This window comes from Hyalella azteca, unplaced genomic scaffold (genome assembly GCF_000764305.2).
Source record: "Hyalella azteca isolate HAZT.00-mixed unplaced genomic scaffold, Hazt_2.0.2 contig9153, whole genome shotgun sequence".
Lineage (NCBI taxonomy): Eukaryota > Metazoa > Arthropoda > Malacostraca > Amphipoda > Hyalellidae > Hyalella > Hyalella azteca.
In genome coordinates, this window is record NW_025939230.1 from 348,505 (window position 1) to 366,381 (window position 17,877).

At 39.0% G+C, this 17,877-nt stretch overlaps 1 protein-coding gene across 1 annotated transcript; it reads left to right on the top strand.

The window, feature by feature from the left end:
- The first annotated feature begins 230 nt into the window (after positions 1-230).
- On the top strand, positions 231-6,916 carry LOC108671041 (transmembrane protease serine 9). Its single transcript, XM_047881934.1, has 6 exons — positions 231-291; positions 563-783; positions 1,223-1,753; positions 4,942-4,996; positions 5,787-6,007; positions 6,312-6,916. The coding sequence occupies exons 1-6, from the start codon at positions 246-248 to the stop codon at positions 6,825-6,827; spliced, it is 1,590 nt and encodes a 529-aa protein (XP_047737890.1). The 5' UTR covers positions 231-245; the 3' UTR covers positions 6,828-6,916.
- The last annotated feature ends 10,961 nt before the right edge of the window (positions 6,917-17,877 follow it).

Below are 17,877 nucleotides of genomic sequence, written 5' to 3' on the forward strand. Positions count from 1 at the left end.
CTTTATTAAATCAAAGATGTTGAAAATTACATGTGGTCACATGCATGGCGATAAGTATCTTCATGAACAAACTACTGCGCGTTTTACGTGCAATCAACGATGAGAATGATGGCGCCTCTGTCAAGTATCACTTCTCTATCAACATTTATTATTCGTAACTCCATCTGCAGAAAAATGCTGCTCAGCTGTGATGCTCCCACGTGATCTCGTATTTGAGCGCAAACGCAAATCCCACAGCACGAACCATGAAGACTTTACTAATTGTTCTCTGCATCGCAGTTGCTACCTCAGGTATACCGTATACGTTTGCTGTCGTCATTGCTCATTATTTGTCCTAAAATGTTTCATGAAATTAAGATGGTCTTTTGTACTTATAAGAAGCCCCTTTATTGTCTATCGAAATTTATTGCGTTTTTAGTTTAAGCAATCATTACAATATTTTTCTATGTTTTAGTCTCAATATTTATTCACATTTTGACCAAAAACCTTGTCAGCAACAGTCTGAAAAAATATTATCTACGGTTATTTTTAAACTCAACTTAACTTATCCTCTTCATAATAGCGGCGCCCCAAACCAGGGGAAGCTTCAGTAGGGGGCTGAGTAGGATAATTGGTGGGGAAGACGCTGCCCCTGGGGACATACCGTACATCGTGAGCTTCCAGGACATCTCCTTCGGCTACAACTTCCACTTCTGCGGCGGTACCATCTACTCCGCCTCGTGGGTCATCACTGCTGGACAGTGCCTTGAAGGAGCTGACTTCAATAATCCGTCCTACCTTCAGGTGAATTGTCGCAAAGATAATTGATAATTTCCCCCGTGTGAATCAGGAATGACAAAGTTAAACGTTAATATCATTGGCAATTGTAAAATTGTGTTAATAGAATTAATTGTATGCAGTGGAGCCATTAGGCTGGTTTTAGGGGATAAAGCCCCCTAAAATATTATAAATCCACCTAGATAATGTTATGTTAATTTATTACATTTTATAGCATTTTTACAGATAAATTCCGACAAATTCAATACAATCTGGCCCAAATAAAAGTTTGAATAAGTAATCATATAACCAGTCATTATAACTAGAATAGATCATGAAGTTTTTTATCCCCTTGTTCTAAAACTCAGTGTCGCTTCTGATTTGATAACTATTACGACGCTAAAAACTCACCCACGATCACGTTAACTTCAAGCCAGTCTCTAACTTAACGTATTCTGTCCATCAGGTGGTAGCAGGAGAGAGCCGTTTATCCCAAAGTGAAGGCACAGAACAAACGATAATTTTGAAGAAAATTATCCAGCACGAAGAGTACGACCACTTCACTTACCTGAACGACATCGCGCTGTTGCAGTTGTCTGTTCCGTTTGAAATGAATTCGATGGTCCAAGCTCTTCCTATAGCAGATTCAGGCGAGGTAGCTTCTGGGGATTGTCTGACCGGAGGCTGGGGAACCACAACTGAAGGTGGATCTGCCTCCTCGATTTTGCAGTCTGTCACTCTCCCAATAGTGACACAGGAAGACTGCAGATCCTTTTACGGCGCAGAAGAGATTTTCGACACGATGATGTGTGCCGGTGATGTGGCGGGGGGAAAGAGTTTCTGCCAAGGTGACAACGGAGGTCCGTTGATTTGCAAACGTAGTGACGGTACCAACTACTTAGCAGGGATTGCATCTTGGCTGTACGGCTGTGCTAGGGAAAACTACCCCGGAGTTTTCACGGACGTGTCGTATTATGTTGACTGGATAAATCGCAACGTGGGATGAAAAAGTAAACTACATCGAATATATATCATCATTGACAGTTTAGATTGTAAATAAGTTATTCCAGGAACATCCGCACAAGTATTAATCCACAATCAATGTTACTGCCCGGTGATAGAAAAATTACAAACCTCGTAGTATATATAGTTGTTTCATTTAATTATTGATCATGAAAACCATATAAATTACCTATGGTTTAATAGATATTGAATACACGATTCTGTTCATAAATAAACATAGATTAGTGCGTCCGAAAATTCATTAAACGCCAAAATTTTTCACTTAAAATTTACAGCATTTGCCATTTTTATTCAAAATTGAGACAACATTGTTTATTCAAAAAACTCTTGTGGCAACATTCGGTGGAAAAATAATAACTAGATGTCTATTTCTAAGTGTTATCCTATTCATTTCGAACAGTGGTTCAATATCTTAGCTTTTGTGTTTACCTCAGCTCCAGACACGATGATTATAATTAAAACTTCCGAAATAATAATGGTCCCTTTTTCGTCTTTTGACATCATCGATGTTCAACCAGGCATTCATCTTCGTTGGAATTCTGCGCAATAGATTGCCGCTTGGTTCTAGCAGGTAGTTTTAGAGAGAGATTCTAGCAGGTTCTAGAAGGTAGTTTTAGAGAGGTTCTAGAAAAAATAAATAGAGGTTCTAGCAGGTAGTTTTTTTACAGGGTCCACCAATAAAACCTCCCTGATTTCAATAGGCTTTTGAAAAAATCATACGACACATACGAAACAATTGAGTTTATTTGTGAATAGCTTATTTGATGCCATTTTACATCACTTAGTGTACTTTACTTGGCTTTGAAAATTATGTTCGATAAATGATGTCCCCCATTGTTAAGACATTCACGAAGTCTTTCCCTGAAGTTGCCCATAGTTCTTCGTGTAACTTCCCTTGGAATGGCTGCTACTTCCTGCCCACTGGCATGTTTTAGTTCTTGCAGATTTCTGGGACGATGTTTGTACACTTCAGCCTTTAGGTTGCCCCAAAGAAAAAAAATCACACGGTGATAGGTCGGGTGACCGTGGGGGCCAGGAAATGTCTCCTCTTAAAGAGGCAAGACGTCCAACGAACAACTCTCTTAACATTTCCATGGACCGGCGAGCAGTGCGAGTCTGTGGGGCTACCTAAAGGCTGAAGTGTACAAACATCGTCCCAGAAATCTGCAAGAACTAAAATATGCCAGTAGGCAGGAAGTGGCAGCCATTCCAAGGGAAATTACACGAAGAACTATGGGCAACTTCAGGGAAAGACTTCGTGAATGTCTTAACAATGGGGGAGATCATTTATCGAACATAATTTTCAAAACCATGTAAAGTGTACTAAGTGATGTAAAATGGCATCAAATAAGCTATTCACCAATAAAATTAATTGTTTTGTATGTATCGTATGATTTTTGCAAAAGCCTATTGAAATCAGAGAGTTTTTTTGGTGGACCCTGTATAAATAATCGCTGGAGGTATATTTCCTAATTAAATTATTCTCGTTACTATAGACAGTATAATACCTACCATTCTACGCCTTCCATAAGTATCTACCTCTATGGAGCCTTAGTAAGACACATATCTTTATCTCGAGAAAAATTATTGAATAATTGTCGGGAGTTACAGTTCATAAATTTTATAGGCATCAATGTTACAACGAAACAAATATATTTGGTCAAAGTACAGAGCAAATACAGTCGCCCAAAAGTTAGAAAAAATTGTACATAATAGTTGTTGGCTTAATTTTTTTAGTTTGTTCTCTCCCTCTCTCGTTTTTTGAAGTTTATTTATAATTAAGAAAGTTTATTCATGGCTTCCATGCTACAACATCCATAAATGATAACTACATTTCTAATAAATTATTGACTTTAATATTCCTTTTAGAACCATATGGCACTTCTCTATTGAAACAATTCACCAATATATAAATTATTTGTGCAGCATCCATGGTTTATTGATGGGTGTTGGCATAAATCGTAGCCGTAGCACCGATGATGCATCGATGAGCCATCGATGGCCATCTATAAAGCGGAGTCGAGAAAACTTTTCGTTAGTTTAGAATAGAATGCCCATGTATTTACTGACTTCATACGATCTCAAATTCATCAGGATTACGTACACACTTCCAGCATGGCAGCACAAGAAACAATGAGAGAAATGTAGCATGAAAAAATTATCTCAGTACCATACACATACCTCGTGAGAAATCGATTTGAAGGAAAGTCCCAGTCTGCTCCAATTGAAAATAGATCTCTTGAGCTTGAAGCGCGAAGACTCCACTGTTGAGCCATCGGAGAGGTTGTAGCACGAGAGGCTTTTTTAAGAGAACTAATTGAAGTTTTGTGATTTGAATTTTTTCAAGTTATAGTAAATTCCTCTTCTATGCCGATTGAATAGGCGTTCCATTAACCGCTGTAGGCGTTCCAATTTCATCATGTTCGCGTAAACGGCCGCTGGAAGAAATTTTGTTTGTCTATAATGAACCTCTGATCAGTTCAGAGTTTTACGGCTACGGGAAATGATAAGTAACGCAGTTTCTTCATTAAACCGTGCATCTGTTTTGAGAGAAGAACAATTCTAAAGATTTTTGCCAAAAAATTTCTTGCCTGAAATAGGGAATGTTCAAAGTTTAGAATTGATATCTCTGATGAATTTGATTGAAATTTCAGGCGTGAAAAACCTTCACCACTCCGCATCAATATTTTACTCTACCATACCCAATTATTTCTCGCATATTAAGGATACTGATGCCAGTTTATTAGAGATGCATAGTGTAACTCAAAACAATAATATTACCTGACGGTATAAGCAGTTAATCGATTTGAGATTTTTATACATTCAAAATAGTCCAACCTCACATGCATACATATGCACACATATACATGCATGCATACTATTTTCAATATAAGTACTATGTACATACTATTTTCAATGCTTAGAAGGATTTTTGATGCTCACTGTACTATTTATTCGGTGACTGTATATTTATATTAATTTTATGAGTGCAACCCGACTCAGAAAATCGACGCAATAAAATTGTTATCCGACCGAAAATAGATAATGGGAAAGTCCACAACCGCAACCTTGAGATTCCTGGCTGCATCGTTGCATGTTGAATCTCCCACGATTGCAGTATAAAAGAGGTCACAGGTTAGCAGTCTCCACCTCAGTTGACAGACGCGGATCATAATGAAGGTTCTCATTCTGTGCCTCTTGGTAGCCTCGGCCATCGGTGAGTGTTACTCAATATTGCAAATAACGTTATGAACCATTTTATGATTTAACTTGTACGAAATGTATCAGTTTTTCTTATAAGAAATGTAGTAAATCCAATGTATGAAGTCGTGCGATTCTAGTTCGATGATGAATGTATCACGTTCAAATTTCAACGAAAAGTCATTCAAGTCTTCATCCGTAGAGATCTTAGTCAACACAGATTTTAGCGTTGTTATGGAGCCCAACAAAATATTTAATTGCAAGAATTTCTTGCGATATTGTAGATTCCTTTTCTCGGCATCATCATTTTCATCTAATGAAGGAGATTTCCTGATAAAGATATTAAGTTCCAAGTCTATCACTTCCTATTATAGTATAAGTCTTATAGTCTAGTATTCTAGTCTAGCCTAGTCTATTATACAGTCGATTACGGTTCATTTATTCGATACCGGAATAGATGTTAAGCAATCTGATAGTAGAATTCAGAAGAGCTTCGAATAAGAGAATTCAACCCCTAGAAAAAATACTCTTTAAAGATTGTAATTTATATTTATATTCATAATCATAACAAAATTTGCATGGTTTGACTTGGAGGTATCAATCATGTTTATTAGTACGGCTCAACGAAGAAACTCCTGCAAGAGCATTCTACCACGTCATGATATTCATCAAATTGTTTGGCAGAACTTAGATCGCCAATTATGTCTTTGTCTGAACTCAAATTAATATCTTTGTCATAACTCAAACAGTTCGAGCATTTGTGTCAATAGAATTTACAGACATTTGATATCATTTTCCATTTGCAGCGGCCCCGTCCACCCTTCCCCGCTGGAGGAGGGGCCACAACAGGATTGTCGGAGGCACGGATGCCAGACCTGGTGAACTCCCCTACCAGCTCAGCTTCCAGGACACTTCCTTCGGCGCCAACTTCCACTTCTGTGGAGCTTCCGTCTACACCACCACCGTCATGATCTGCGCCGCTCACTGCGTCGATGGCGAGAACTACGACAATCCGAAAAATTTGAGGGTCGGTATAAATAAATTGCAGAGTTCATTGGTTGATCGATGTATTCTTTGTTGGTTATTGTTCGACTAATTTTGTTCAAGGTGAGGAACAGCACAAACACGTTTACACATTACAAATTGAATTTTTTATCAAAGCTGATTTGTGTGCTTTGCATTGAACAAAGTTATTGAAAATTTAGAGTTACGATGCTATAAAGTGTACCCGAAGAAAGGTCTAGAAAGTTTATATAGTAATTTAATGATTTTACAAGATTTGCCACGTAGCTTCTGCATTATTGTAACATGTTATTCTAAAATGCTAACAGATCGTGGCCGGTGAGCATGACCTGAGCAAGGACGAAGGCACCGAACAGGCTAGAGATGTGACCAAGATCATCATGCACGAAAACTATGACTCCTCCACCACAACCAACGACATCTCCTTGCTCTTCGTCGGAACTCCGTTGATCTTCAACAGCTACGTTGACGGCGTCACTCTGCCCGCCTCTGGGCAGTCCTTCTCTGGTAACGCTCTAGTGTCGGGATGGGGAACCCTCAGCTCCGGTGGATCAACCCCTGATATTCTCCAAAAGGTTACTGTTCCGATCGTGAGTGACGCGTCGTGCCGAGCAAGCTACTCAGTTAGTCAAATCGCCGACTCGATGATGTGCGCAGGAGAAGAAGGCAAGGACTCCTGCCAGGGAGACTCCGGCGGACCTCTTGCATGCGGCAGTTACCTTTGCGGTATTGTCTCCTGGGGACGTGGATGCGCCCTTGCTGGGTATCCTGGAGTCTACACTGAGGTCTCCTACTTTGTGGACTGGATTGCAAACAACTCTTAAGGTTGATTGTTTCAGTTCTTAATTCATTTGCCCACTGGACACGATTCAAATCTTGTGACAGAAGGGTCAAGTAAATGATAACACCACAACCCTTGACTTTTTGTTACCTAAATCTCTTTATTATGAACACCATGAGAAATGATTGATCGGCTTTTTCAAGACTAAATAGGCCAGTGATCCAACAAAAAAGATAAATCGGTACTGTGAGTTTAGTAATGTACGTACTTGCATGGCTCAAAATGACAAACAATGGGATCTGCATGTTTATGGGATATCAGAATACTAAAAATTTATCATTGGGTCTAACTTACCAACGAAAGAGTATAGACGCGTCGATTGTGCTTTTAGTGGAACTGTTGGTTCGATTCCGCTACAATTTAAGTGAACTGCGAGCGGGGATTGAAACACGAATTTGCCGAGGTTACAGTTCAAAGTGCATTTGTAAAATATGAAGGTTACACCCCAAACACCCAAACATATGTGAACAAGGTTGACTTGATACTACGATAACTGAGTCGACGAAGAAAGAAAACGTCAATCTACAAGTAGCTCGGAGGTTTTGCAAAAAAGTTAGATATTCTAGAATATGAATGAAACTGATAAAAAAGATAAATAGTATCAATACATGCTCAAGCCTACATTTTTCAATTTGACACTCATTGCCAAATTGAAGTGTAAGCCATTGCCTTCAATTTTGTTTATCCTGCAGGGAATTTAATTTGACTTTATATTTATATATACAAGCCAAGTTCGGTTTAAATGTAGTCGAGAAAAGACCATTGATTGTGTTTGGCATCAATTATTCGCACTGTCAGCCATCCCTAAATATTATACACTAAATAAGATTTTATGAATATTTTCTCTATGAGATACATTTACATTATTTACATTAATAGATAGCATGTGTAAAATTTTGCGTTACTGTCATTGCCTGATATGGCTGTTGTAATGACTGGTAGTTTTAATAGGATAGACATTAGTTTACGACTTAGCGATAACATATCCATTTTATATCTTAAAGGTTTTACTTGTGCGTTTTTTCGTTTAAAGTTTATTTCAGCTTCGCTCTGGCTTCATTCGTGAACATTTTTCCCTCCCTTTGGGTCAATTAATAAATAATGGCGTAGCTACGTTTATGCCATCGCTCATCGGCACTATTGGCATTTTCCATGCATTGTCGACAGTCACTGCCCATTAGAAAAAATTCTATTTTATATGTTTCTTTTGCTTCGTCCATAAATTTACTTTACATCTCAGATTTAGAGAATTTTAAAAAATATTTTATTACAGAATTTTCTCGTTTGTACCATGTTTTTCATACGTTTTCAACAAAATTTGGACTAATTAAAGTATAGCACGTATTAAAATACGATGTTGGAGGCCTTACAACATCCCTCTATGCTCTAATATTCGTTTAAACTTTAAACTATAGACGAGATAGTATAATCGATCTAGAAATTTAGTGCTATATATAAGAGGATGACGTTATATCAGAGGACCACGCTTCCCACAACGTTGTCAAGGCTTAATTTAAGTCTGTGACTACTAGGGTTAATTTTCCATACACAATTGCAGGTGGTCTTATAATTTGCACAGTTCATGTATTGAAGCCACTCTCCCAGAGCTTCTATATATGCATTAAAATAATTCGCAAAACTTTAGATCAATAAAGCAATTCCCAGAACATGCATTTATCCCAGTGTTTTATTCCCAGTGTTTTCATATGACGTTGAGCAGGAATAATGAGCAACGTTGAAGCGGACATCCAACTTGTGGCGACCATCGAACTCAACGATCTAAATTGTTTCAGTAACTAAAACGAAGTATGCCAGGTTAGTGTGCTGGCATTTACCTCGAATGATTTCGAGGAAAATTATGTACGGCGAGATTGCAGAGTTAAAGTTAAGGCATATATGACAAGTATTCACATGTGAAGTTACGAAAACGAAATTAACTTGAGTTACTATACAAACCAAGAATAATTATACACTCGGCAAATTGATAGGTCATATTGTCCAAATTGTGACTGGAAGAAGTAATTGGAGACCAATTAATGGCTACTCGAAATTTAGAATTGAATGCAATGAACTAATTAATGTTGTTATTTTGTTTCAAAGGTTCTTAGAGACATATTGAATGATAATAATTTGGGTAATACATCTCCATAATTAGAACAGCAATTATTAATATTGTACTTGCGACGAAGTTATCAATCATTTTTATTTAATTTAACTGAAATTTGTATTTCGCTGTGAAGAATCTTGTAGGTCCGCTCTACTTCAGCAGGCAATTCAGCAAATTGTTCATCGTTGTTGCATTAGCTAGCAAATTGAATATACAATGCCGCGAAGAATTCAAAAGCGAATTTCATATAAATGTAACTCATGAAATTATTACATATTACAAATACTGATTAGTTAGCGAGTCAATGAGTCAGCAACTTTTTTAGAAACAAGTCACTGTTAATTTGTTATTTGAATTACGCATAAAAGGATACACAATTAGCAATTAGGATTAACTCGCGCTGGTGAGAAAAGTTACACTATAAGAACAAATTTTATCGAATAATTTTGTGATAATTTAGCAAAATGAAACTAATTAAATCAAATGTTATCTCTATCCGGGTGCTAATGTTGTTAGTCTTTGGATATATTTTTTTAAATCAACAATAATTTTTCCCAAGGCTTTTTCAAGGACTAGCGGTCCTTTCAAATATTTAAGGTGGTATGCAAAACAATAAGATTTACAACTGCTACTGATTTAACTAGAGATTCAGTTATAGGTGACAAGCTTAGCATTACTTAAATAATGATCATGAAGAATAACGGACATGAGGAAGTAGTATATTGAACAATATTGTACTGGTGGAAACAAGATGCAGTCAAGAGGGTCGGCTTTGATACAGAGTTTCAGAATTCCGTGAGGCTTGCCTTCTCTGTGTCGGGATCGACTGTCCTATGCCAACAGTTGGCAAGAAAGAAAGTAAGGTGACTGAAGATAGATTAAGAGATAAGAACGGTCCCCATCAAAAAATTTAGCGCAAGTTGTGATTTTATAACCAATTACATAGAGTATACGCCCGTCGGCGTCGGCTTCCAACATCAGAAATCACAAATTTCTTAACTGTACTATGCACAACAGTAAGGCTAATCCTAACAGTTCATAGTAATTTTGCTGGCTACTTAGAAATATTTCAATCAGTCGCAACACAGGCAGTCAGTCTCAACTGAATGATTTCAGATATCGTTCGCCCCCAGACAATAATTGCCTCTAGTGCAACAGGTCACCAGATTTAAATGACTACGTTGAACATGTGCATGCTAACTAACATTGCAGCGGTTCATAAACATATAACGTCTGATGATGTGCGCGACGAAAGGAATTTGTTCTGAATGCGCCAATCCATTTTGCGGGGATTCAAAGGAATGTAAAAAAATCGCCTGAGGGCATCTTACTGGTAAAACTAATGACTTTTCAACTACTAAAGTGACGAATTTGAATGGAGACACTTGCTACTCTTCAAGGTCCTTTACTTTTCATGCTAATTTTTAATGGAATGCCATTCTCGTCACCTACAACTAAATCTCTTTTAAGGGGAGCGTCTGGGGTAAAATTGTGAATTTTGGCTTTTCCGGTTTTTAGTCTCATCTTAAAGCTGACATTCTGCTCTATCCAACGGTACCAAAATCATTTCTGTACGTTGATTTATGCGTTCACGACAGCTTGCGAAAGAGGGGGGGGCGGGGGAGTTCTTTCACATTTTAGGTGGGCGATAATTTCCGGTAGCATGCATAAATAGCTAGTCCACATACGATGTGCTTCAGTAACCCGCCTGCAGTTGTACGGGAGGGGTTGCGTGTCGTCGCTCCCACCATCCTTGACTGGAATCAGGCTGCAGTAACGTTTAGTTTTGTATCCTTGCTACATTGAGTGTCTATTCCGATGCGCGCGGGACTTTGTCGCGCTCTCCTGAACATTCACACTTATTGTCACTATCTACTCCTAGAGGAGTTTTGAAGTTACAGCAATGAGACATATACCATTCGATTTGCAAAGAAAAGATCTACAAACTGATGGTAGGCTTTTTTCCAAGTTCGTTATAGTTCGGATTTTATTTTGCAAAAAGGGGGGGGGGAAATGGAGGTAAAATCGAAAATTTCGAAAAATTTCGGACAAAATGCTCCCACACTCACAAAAATGAGAAATTCGAAAAACCCTAGCATCAGTTTGTAGATATGGTCTTTACGCATCGAATGATATGTGTTTCGATGTTGTAGCTTGAAAATCCTAGGAGGAGACAGGTTTTCTAAAGTACCCCTTTTTTGCCGTTTTCTAAGAATTGCACGTTTTCTTTCAATTTTTTCGAAAAATTGAAATGAATAAAACCTGCGTTATTTTAGGGTTTACACATGTGTACCAAATTTCAAATCGATCCGTCTGTAAATAACCGAGATAAAATTTACCCCAGACGCTCCTCTTAAATCAGTAGTAGTTATACCGCCTTAAATAATAAAAAACTTCTCATTCAGACGAAGACTGAAGTTCCTGATTGTACTAGCGAATTCTGTGCGTGAAATGCCTCATAGAAATGGCGCAGCGTCGTGAAATTTTGAATAGGACGGTGGCAGTAGTGAGTATGAGCGGCAAACAAACCGCTTCTGAATCATGCAGTGGTCAGATCCAAAATCGATATGCTCACGAGCGAGACAACTTTGTTTCTCAACGCACCAACATTCTAACCACTAGCCGTCTATGCTGCTGGGGTTACCCAGGTTCGGCCAGCCGTACTTATAGTACTTTAACGTAGACCCCAACACAGGCTTGCAATCAAAGACACTTCCGAAACAATTCTCTTGAATCTGTAGTTCCAAACTCTACTAAAGAAAAAGAACAAAGAATAAATAACCTAAGTAACAAATAAATGAACAAAGACAGAGTATGAACAAACCTTCTCATGAATAAACTAATCTAACTTTACATAATATAACAGAATAAAGAACATCTCGGAATAACCACTAAAAATTATTGTAAAACACAGGAACAAACAAATAACCAAGTTAAAACACACCTTGACACTGTGGGTTCAAATGCGGGACTGGCAAGGACGGACTATAACCTACAAATCTAACTTCCGCATTTCTAAACTGAAAACTAAAATTGCAAAATTACAAAATTCTAAAAATACCAAATTCGAATTCCCTAACAATGCTCACGAAATTGCATTTCCTGAATAGACTGAAATAGACTTCTCGCTCGTAACTGATTTAACTTTCAACGCTAGGTGGAGAGCATATCGTGATATCCCTTGTTTTGGTAGATGTTGGCGTTTGTGCATGCACTATTTTAAATTGACAGCTCAGTACTCTAATTAGAATACACGACATTTCAAAGTACTATCCTATATTTCGCAAACAAAGGCAAAATCGAAAAACTGTCACTAGTTAAACATGACCGTTGGAAGGTTAGGTATTTATATACAAAGTTTCATTCATGTCTGTTTAGTAGTTTGGAAAAAATTTCTTGTTCAGTGCACGTATTGCTGTTTAAATCATCACTGATAGTGTGAGTGAAAAAACTCGCTTACGAAGGCAGAACATAAAAATTCCCATGAGCTAAACATCACCCTGGGACAGTTAGGAAGGTATTATCAAAATTTCTTTCAAATATGTTAAGTACTTTCGAAGAAATGTCTTGTTCACTGTGAATTTCGGCACGTATCGCCATATAACTCACGAATAAAAGCGATATTGAAAATTTTTTCACGAGCTAAACATCACCGTTAAATCATAATTAATACGAGTACCAAGTTTCATAGAGCTGCGTTCATTACTTTGGGAGATATTCCTTGTTCACTGAATTTGGAGACCGGCCGCATATAGTGCGGCCGTAAATTTGTCTGAGATGTTTGCCCCACCTAGCATCTCGTCAATTCTCCGCTAACTAATTTTCTAAGGTTAACCCTTAGAAAAGTGTCTCCAGTAGACCGGAACAGCCGAACAATCTGCTAAGTTTTTTTGACGGGGGAGACGTGTGAGGGCATACGTCCGTACTTCTCTCTTTTTCTTTCTTCAGTTACGTCACTATCTTTCTTGGCGATTATTATTGAAATGTCAGGTGATAGAGGGTCAAGCATGATCATACCACACATGGCTTATGCCTCGTTCTCATGCCTCGTTCTCACACTGCCGGTTGAAGGGCCGGAAGACACCCGGAATCGATTCCGGGGGTACCTGTTATCAAACTGGAGATCCGGGAAATGAGATCCGGGAGTTCCTAGAGTTCCTGGAGGGTGTGGCCATAATCCGGCTTGGTCGAAAAAATTATTCAACATTTTGAATAATTTTGCCGGTACGCCAGGAACCATAAAAATCCTGGGCCCAACCTGCTCTTCCGATGCTATGTGAGAACTCAGCCTGGGGTACCGGGAGGGGTGAAATCGTCCCAAAATTTTTTCTTGTGCGAAAGCATTGTCACTTATTCACATTTTCAGCCTATATGCTGTTTCAACTTTGTACTTTTTTTTGCAAATGCATTGTCAATTGTTCAAATTTAATACTATCTGCTGTTAAAATGATGTACTTTTTCACATTTTTGTGTTGACATTTTTTTCACATTGTTGAAAAGGTATTACATTAAATAGCGAATTTTTCATTAAGCATTGAAAGCTTTTATTGAAAGGGGCGGGCCTAAATTTGCATAACTTACCCGGAATACCGGGAGAAAAGCCGGGCCTACCCTGGTTTTACGGCAGTTCCTTCTGCTCAAACGGCTCTACCTGCTGTTTTACCGGCTTTTTTTTCCGGGAATTCCGGCGATCTACCTGGAAATCCGGGAGGCATACGGGACTTCCGGCAGGCTCCCGAGAGTACCGGGAATACGTTGACAGCCGGTATTGCAGGATCTCCCGGCTTCAGCCGGATATCCGGCTCTTCCGTGAAACCTTCCGGCTCTTACGGGACAGCTATTAGCATATTATATTATATCCTTAGCATATTAAGCCCTGCCCCTTAGCATATTTAGCCCTGCCCCATACACCGACTATAAATCCGGCATTTCAACCGGCTTGGCGTTTCCGGGACGTCCGGCCCTTTAACCGGCAATGTGAGAACGAGGCATTAACCTACTGCAGCCTAACCTCTTCTGTTCTAACCTACTCACGTTGAAAATATTTCTCCACCCAAAATAAGCCTAAGACCTAACCTGACCAAGAGACCTAACCTGATCTCAACGGCTGAAGGAAGTTAGAGAGGTGGGGCAAGTGAGAAGGTATATAGAGCAAGTCACTGGCTGCAAGATAGTTGCAAGTCGAGACTTTGTGAATAGGTTAAGCCAGAAGAGGTGAGGCCGGTTGCAAAACAGCCAGCTTAAGATCGAGCATGCTACCGCACTTTTATCTTTGAGTAGCGTGTCAATGGTCTAGAGTCAAGACTCTAGATTATGGTATTGCAGCGATCTGCGGCTTTTTGTTCCGGGTGTTGACTCCAGCACTTATTTAAGAGTTGAATTTGTCGATCCCTCATGCGCCCGTTCCATAAACAAGGATTCAGACTTGGTAGACTTGGTAGATTCAGATTTGCTGAGTGTCGGAGCGAGCTCATTGGTCCGGTGACGTCTCTGACATTATTTAACATGTTTAACTTGTGACAAATGTTAAGCTTTACTTTGATATCTCTGCCATTTTTAGTGTTAGGGCAAATATCACACTGTCGGACCTCGGATTTTCCAACTGATGGACCTTGGACCTTATTTATATCTTCCATATGTCACCAGCTGTGTTCATGAACAGATTGGGGAATATTCTCTATCAAGTGAAGAAATATATTAAGCGTTATGCGGAAGCAGCCGTGAAACCCTTCATATTCGCATGGTGAATTGTTGATACCTCAGTCGGAGTCAAAGGGTTTAAAATTAGAAGCATCTGTCTTCGGTCATCTTACTGTCACACAAGCTCTCATCATGAAAATTCTCAACCTGTGTCTCATGGCAGCTTCTGTATCGGTAATGTTAATTAAATACAAACGCCTACAAAAATATGAAGCGCGGAGAAAAGTAGGTACAAAGAAACAATTGAGTAAATTTCAGAAAGTGTTAATTATCTGCATTGTTTATTCGGTCATTCTTAAACGTGAATTAGAATAAACTTCTCAATACACATTTTTGACACAATCTAATCTGTAACATGAGGATTATTGCATTATCAGCTGTGATAGTTCTGAATTTTGTGGGCTAACTTAATTAAAAATAATGCTTTGGACCATACTAGTATGTAATTTCGATGTTCTCGCTGCAGAAGAGGTCACAACAGAATTGTTTGCGGTACCGACGTCGCAACGGGGGAAATCTGAGGGGGTGGTATTTTAATATCAACTGAGTTTCTAGGAGGTGGTATTTAACGGCCACTTCCAGTTCTGCGGCGCCTGTTCACTTCGTAAATTGGACGATCTGCGCCGCTCATTAATTGCGTCGATGGGGACTACTACGACAGCAAACTGGCTTGAGGGTTGAAAGTTGAGGGTTGGAAAAGTACTGCTTTTTCCAACTAAAGAACATGAATAGTGTTTATAAGGTAGAAAATTCTTTTCAATTTTTCTCCAATGATCACAAATACAACAGTAATCTATTCCCCTGTGGAGAATACATGCACAAAATTCAGTTAGAACTAAATGTAACCAGTTCATATTTTGGCATATAATTATCTATTCTACTCACTTCAACCAAAGAATTTTCGCACGAATGTTTCATAAGGCGAAAAGTCGCTCAGTCTTACTTTTTATGGCACTCTTCCGTAAAGAATACTTAGCATTCAACTAAAGTACCACGGGCAGGGTGGCCCAGAGGTTAAAGTTCAGAGTACCAAGATTGGCGCAGAGAGGCGCGGGTTCGATCCCTGCTCTGTGCGCCAGTGTCTTGTCAGAATCGGCGAGTAGGCCGGGCGGTTAAGCACAGCAGAATTGTAGCAGTGAGTTGTGAGTTCGAGACCGCAACAAGCTGTAGATGTTCTGAGATGTTAAGAAGCGGCGACAGGCCTATGGCATAATACACGCTGAAACCGCAATTATTATTATATTATTATAAAGTAACTCCAAATGCACAGTTGTGTATTTGATGTTTATAATAAGATAATAAATTTCAACGTGTCTTTCCAGATCTTTACTGAAACCGAACAAAATGGAGACCTCATCAAAATAATCATAAGCATGAGGCATACGATCCTGATTCATTAGAGAATGAAATCTAATTGCTGGAGGTGGCTTCTCTGGGATTCAATGACAACGTCTAAGAAATACGTACTGCCCGAGTCTCACCAGGAGTTCAAAGGGACTGCAATAGTTTCAGGGTGGAGTACTCTAACAATGAGTGGAGTTACACCCAATATCCTGCAGAAAGTTACAGTTCCGATTGTCAGTGATGAAGATTGCAAAACTGACTACTGTTTGTTAGCCTCCTTCAAGGAATCCATGATGTGTATACTGGTAAAGAAGGTAAAGATTCATGTGTCCAGTCATAGGGCCGGCAGCCCTTTGGCTGAAAATATATCGACCTCTTTTGTGGTACAATGCAAGTGAGTGATGGCCTATATAGTTCACTTAAGCGGTTACTGTATAGTTGCTTTATGCGAAGTAAGCTTCGTCTTAATAAAATTCAAGTGCCGCTTGCGCGTCTCATTCGATGAAGTTTTTTATCCGCTTTAATTGCCAATACCAGTAGTACACGTCCTACAACATCTTGTTGCTGGCCAGATGCTGTAGGAAATACTACACATGACATTTTCGTGCATCGCCCTGTATATGCGGCAGTCAAACGTTTTGATATTTCGCGCATGTCCGAGAAACAGTCGTGTCTGAGACATTCCAGGTTCCAAGGAAGGACAAGCGAGGCTATGGAACTTTGTAACATTTACCATCAATGCATACTCTCCCCCTCTGTGACTGGGAGCCGTGTAAGACTTGTTGGGGCATTAATATGTATGTAGTTTCCGAAGTGAAGCCTATCTTTCCCAGCAGTTTAGAAACAGCTACTGTTTTTGTAACGCCTAGGACTTGGGGAGCAAGCATATTAGAGTCTTTATGTCCGCTTTTTTGTTCAACCTTCCGAACCAAAGTCAGACCTAGCAGTCAGACCTATCAACATTCGAATTAATCAGATATCAGAATACCTCATAGCGTCTACTACGAACTTTTGTAAATGGTATTTGAGCCGAATAAATCGTATTCTATGCGTTAACTCATCTTCAAACATTTAAAACATTTCAATATAAAACCTTCAAACACCAAAGGTAAACAAAACAAAACAAATTCGTATGAACGGACCCTATTTAGATGCGGGCCCGACTGTGACGTAAAAGTAGGTAACGCCTAGGTCTTGGGCCGAGCACGTAAATAAGCGTCTCTATTGTCCGCTTTTTCATAAAGTCTGACAGCTTGGTTCCTACGCTTCGCTTGGGTTCGTCCCAGGACAGGGTTGCCAGCTTAGCTATTTTCTAGTTAGATCAAGCTTATTTAGAATCTATCTGACGGGAAAAATTTCGGTGAACAGCTACAAACCCACCTGATTATTTTTCTTATTAAACTTTTTCTGGTGTATTTATCATAATTTTGAATTTGCTATACAAATCATATGAATAATTTCATACAATCTTATCCTTATTCAAGGTAGTGAAGCATATATAACTTTGAGAAGATTTATTGAATTTAGTAGTCTGAATATCAACTTTAAGCTTGAAATCTGGTTGAATTTCTGGAGCTGGGACGGTTTCAATTACGCCAAAAGGAAAAACCAAGAGATAATGAATGGCTGGAACCGCGTCAATTGTAGTACAGCGACAACAGGTAAGTCGCGGCTGCTGCTCCGCCACCAGCTACGAACCAGGGCCCATACTTTCAGAAAAAGTTAAGAGATCGTAAGTTCATCAGCCAATCATTGACGGCCTTTCAAGCAAAATCCACCAATCATAGACAAGAAAATAGAGCGTAAGTACTTACGTTCACTGAGCGAGTTTTGAAAGTATGCCTCTGGTTTGCGGTTCATACTGTGGAAATTGTGTTATTTT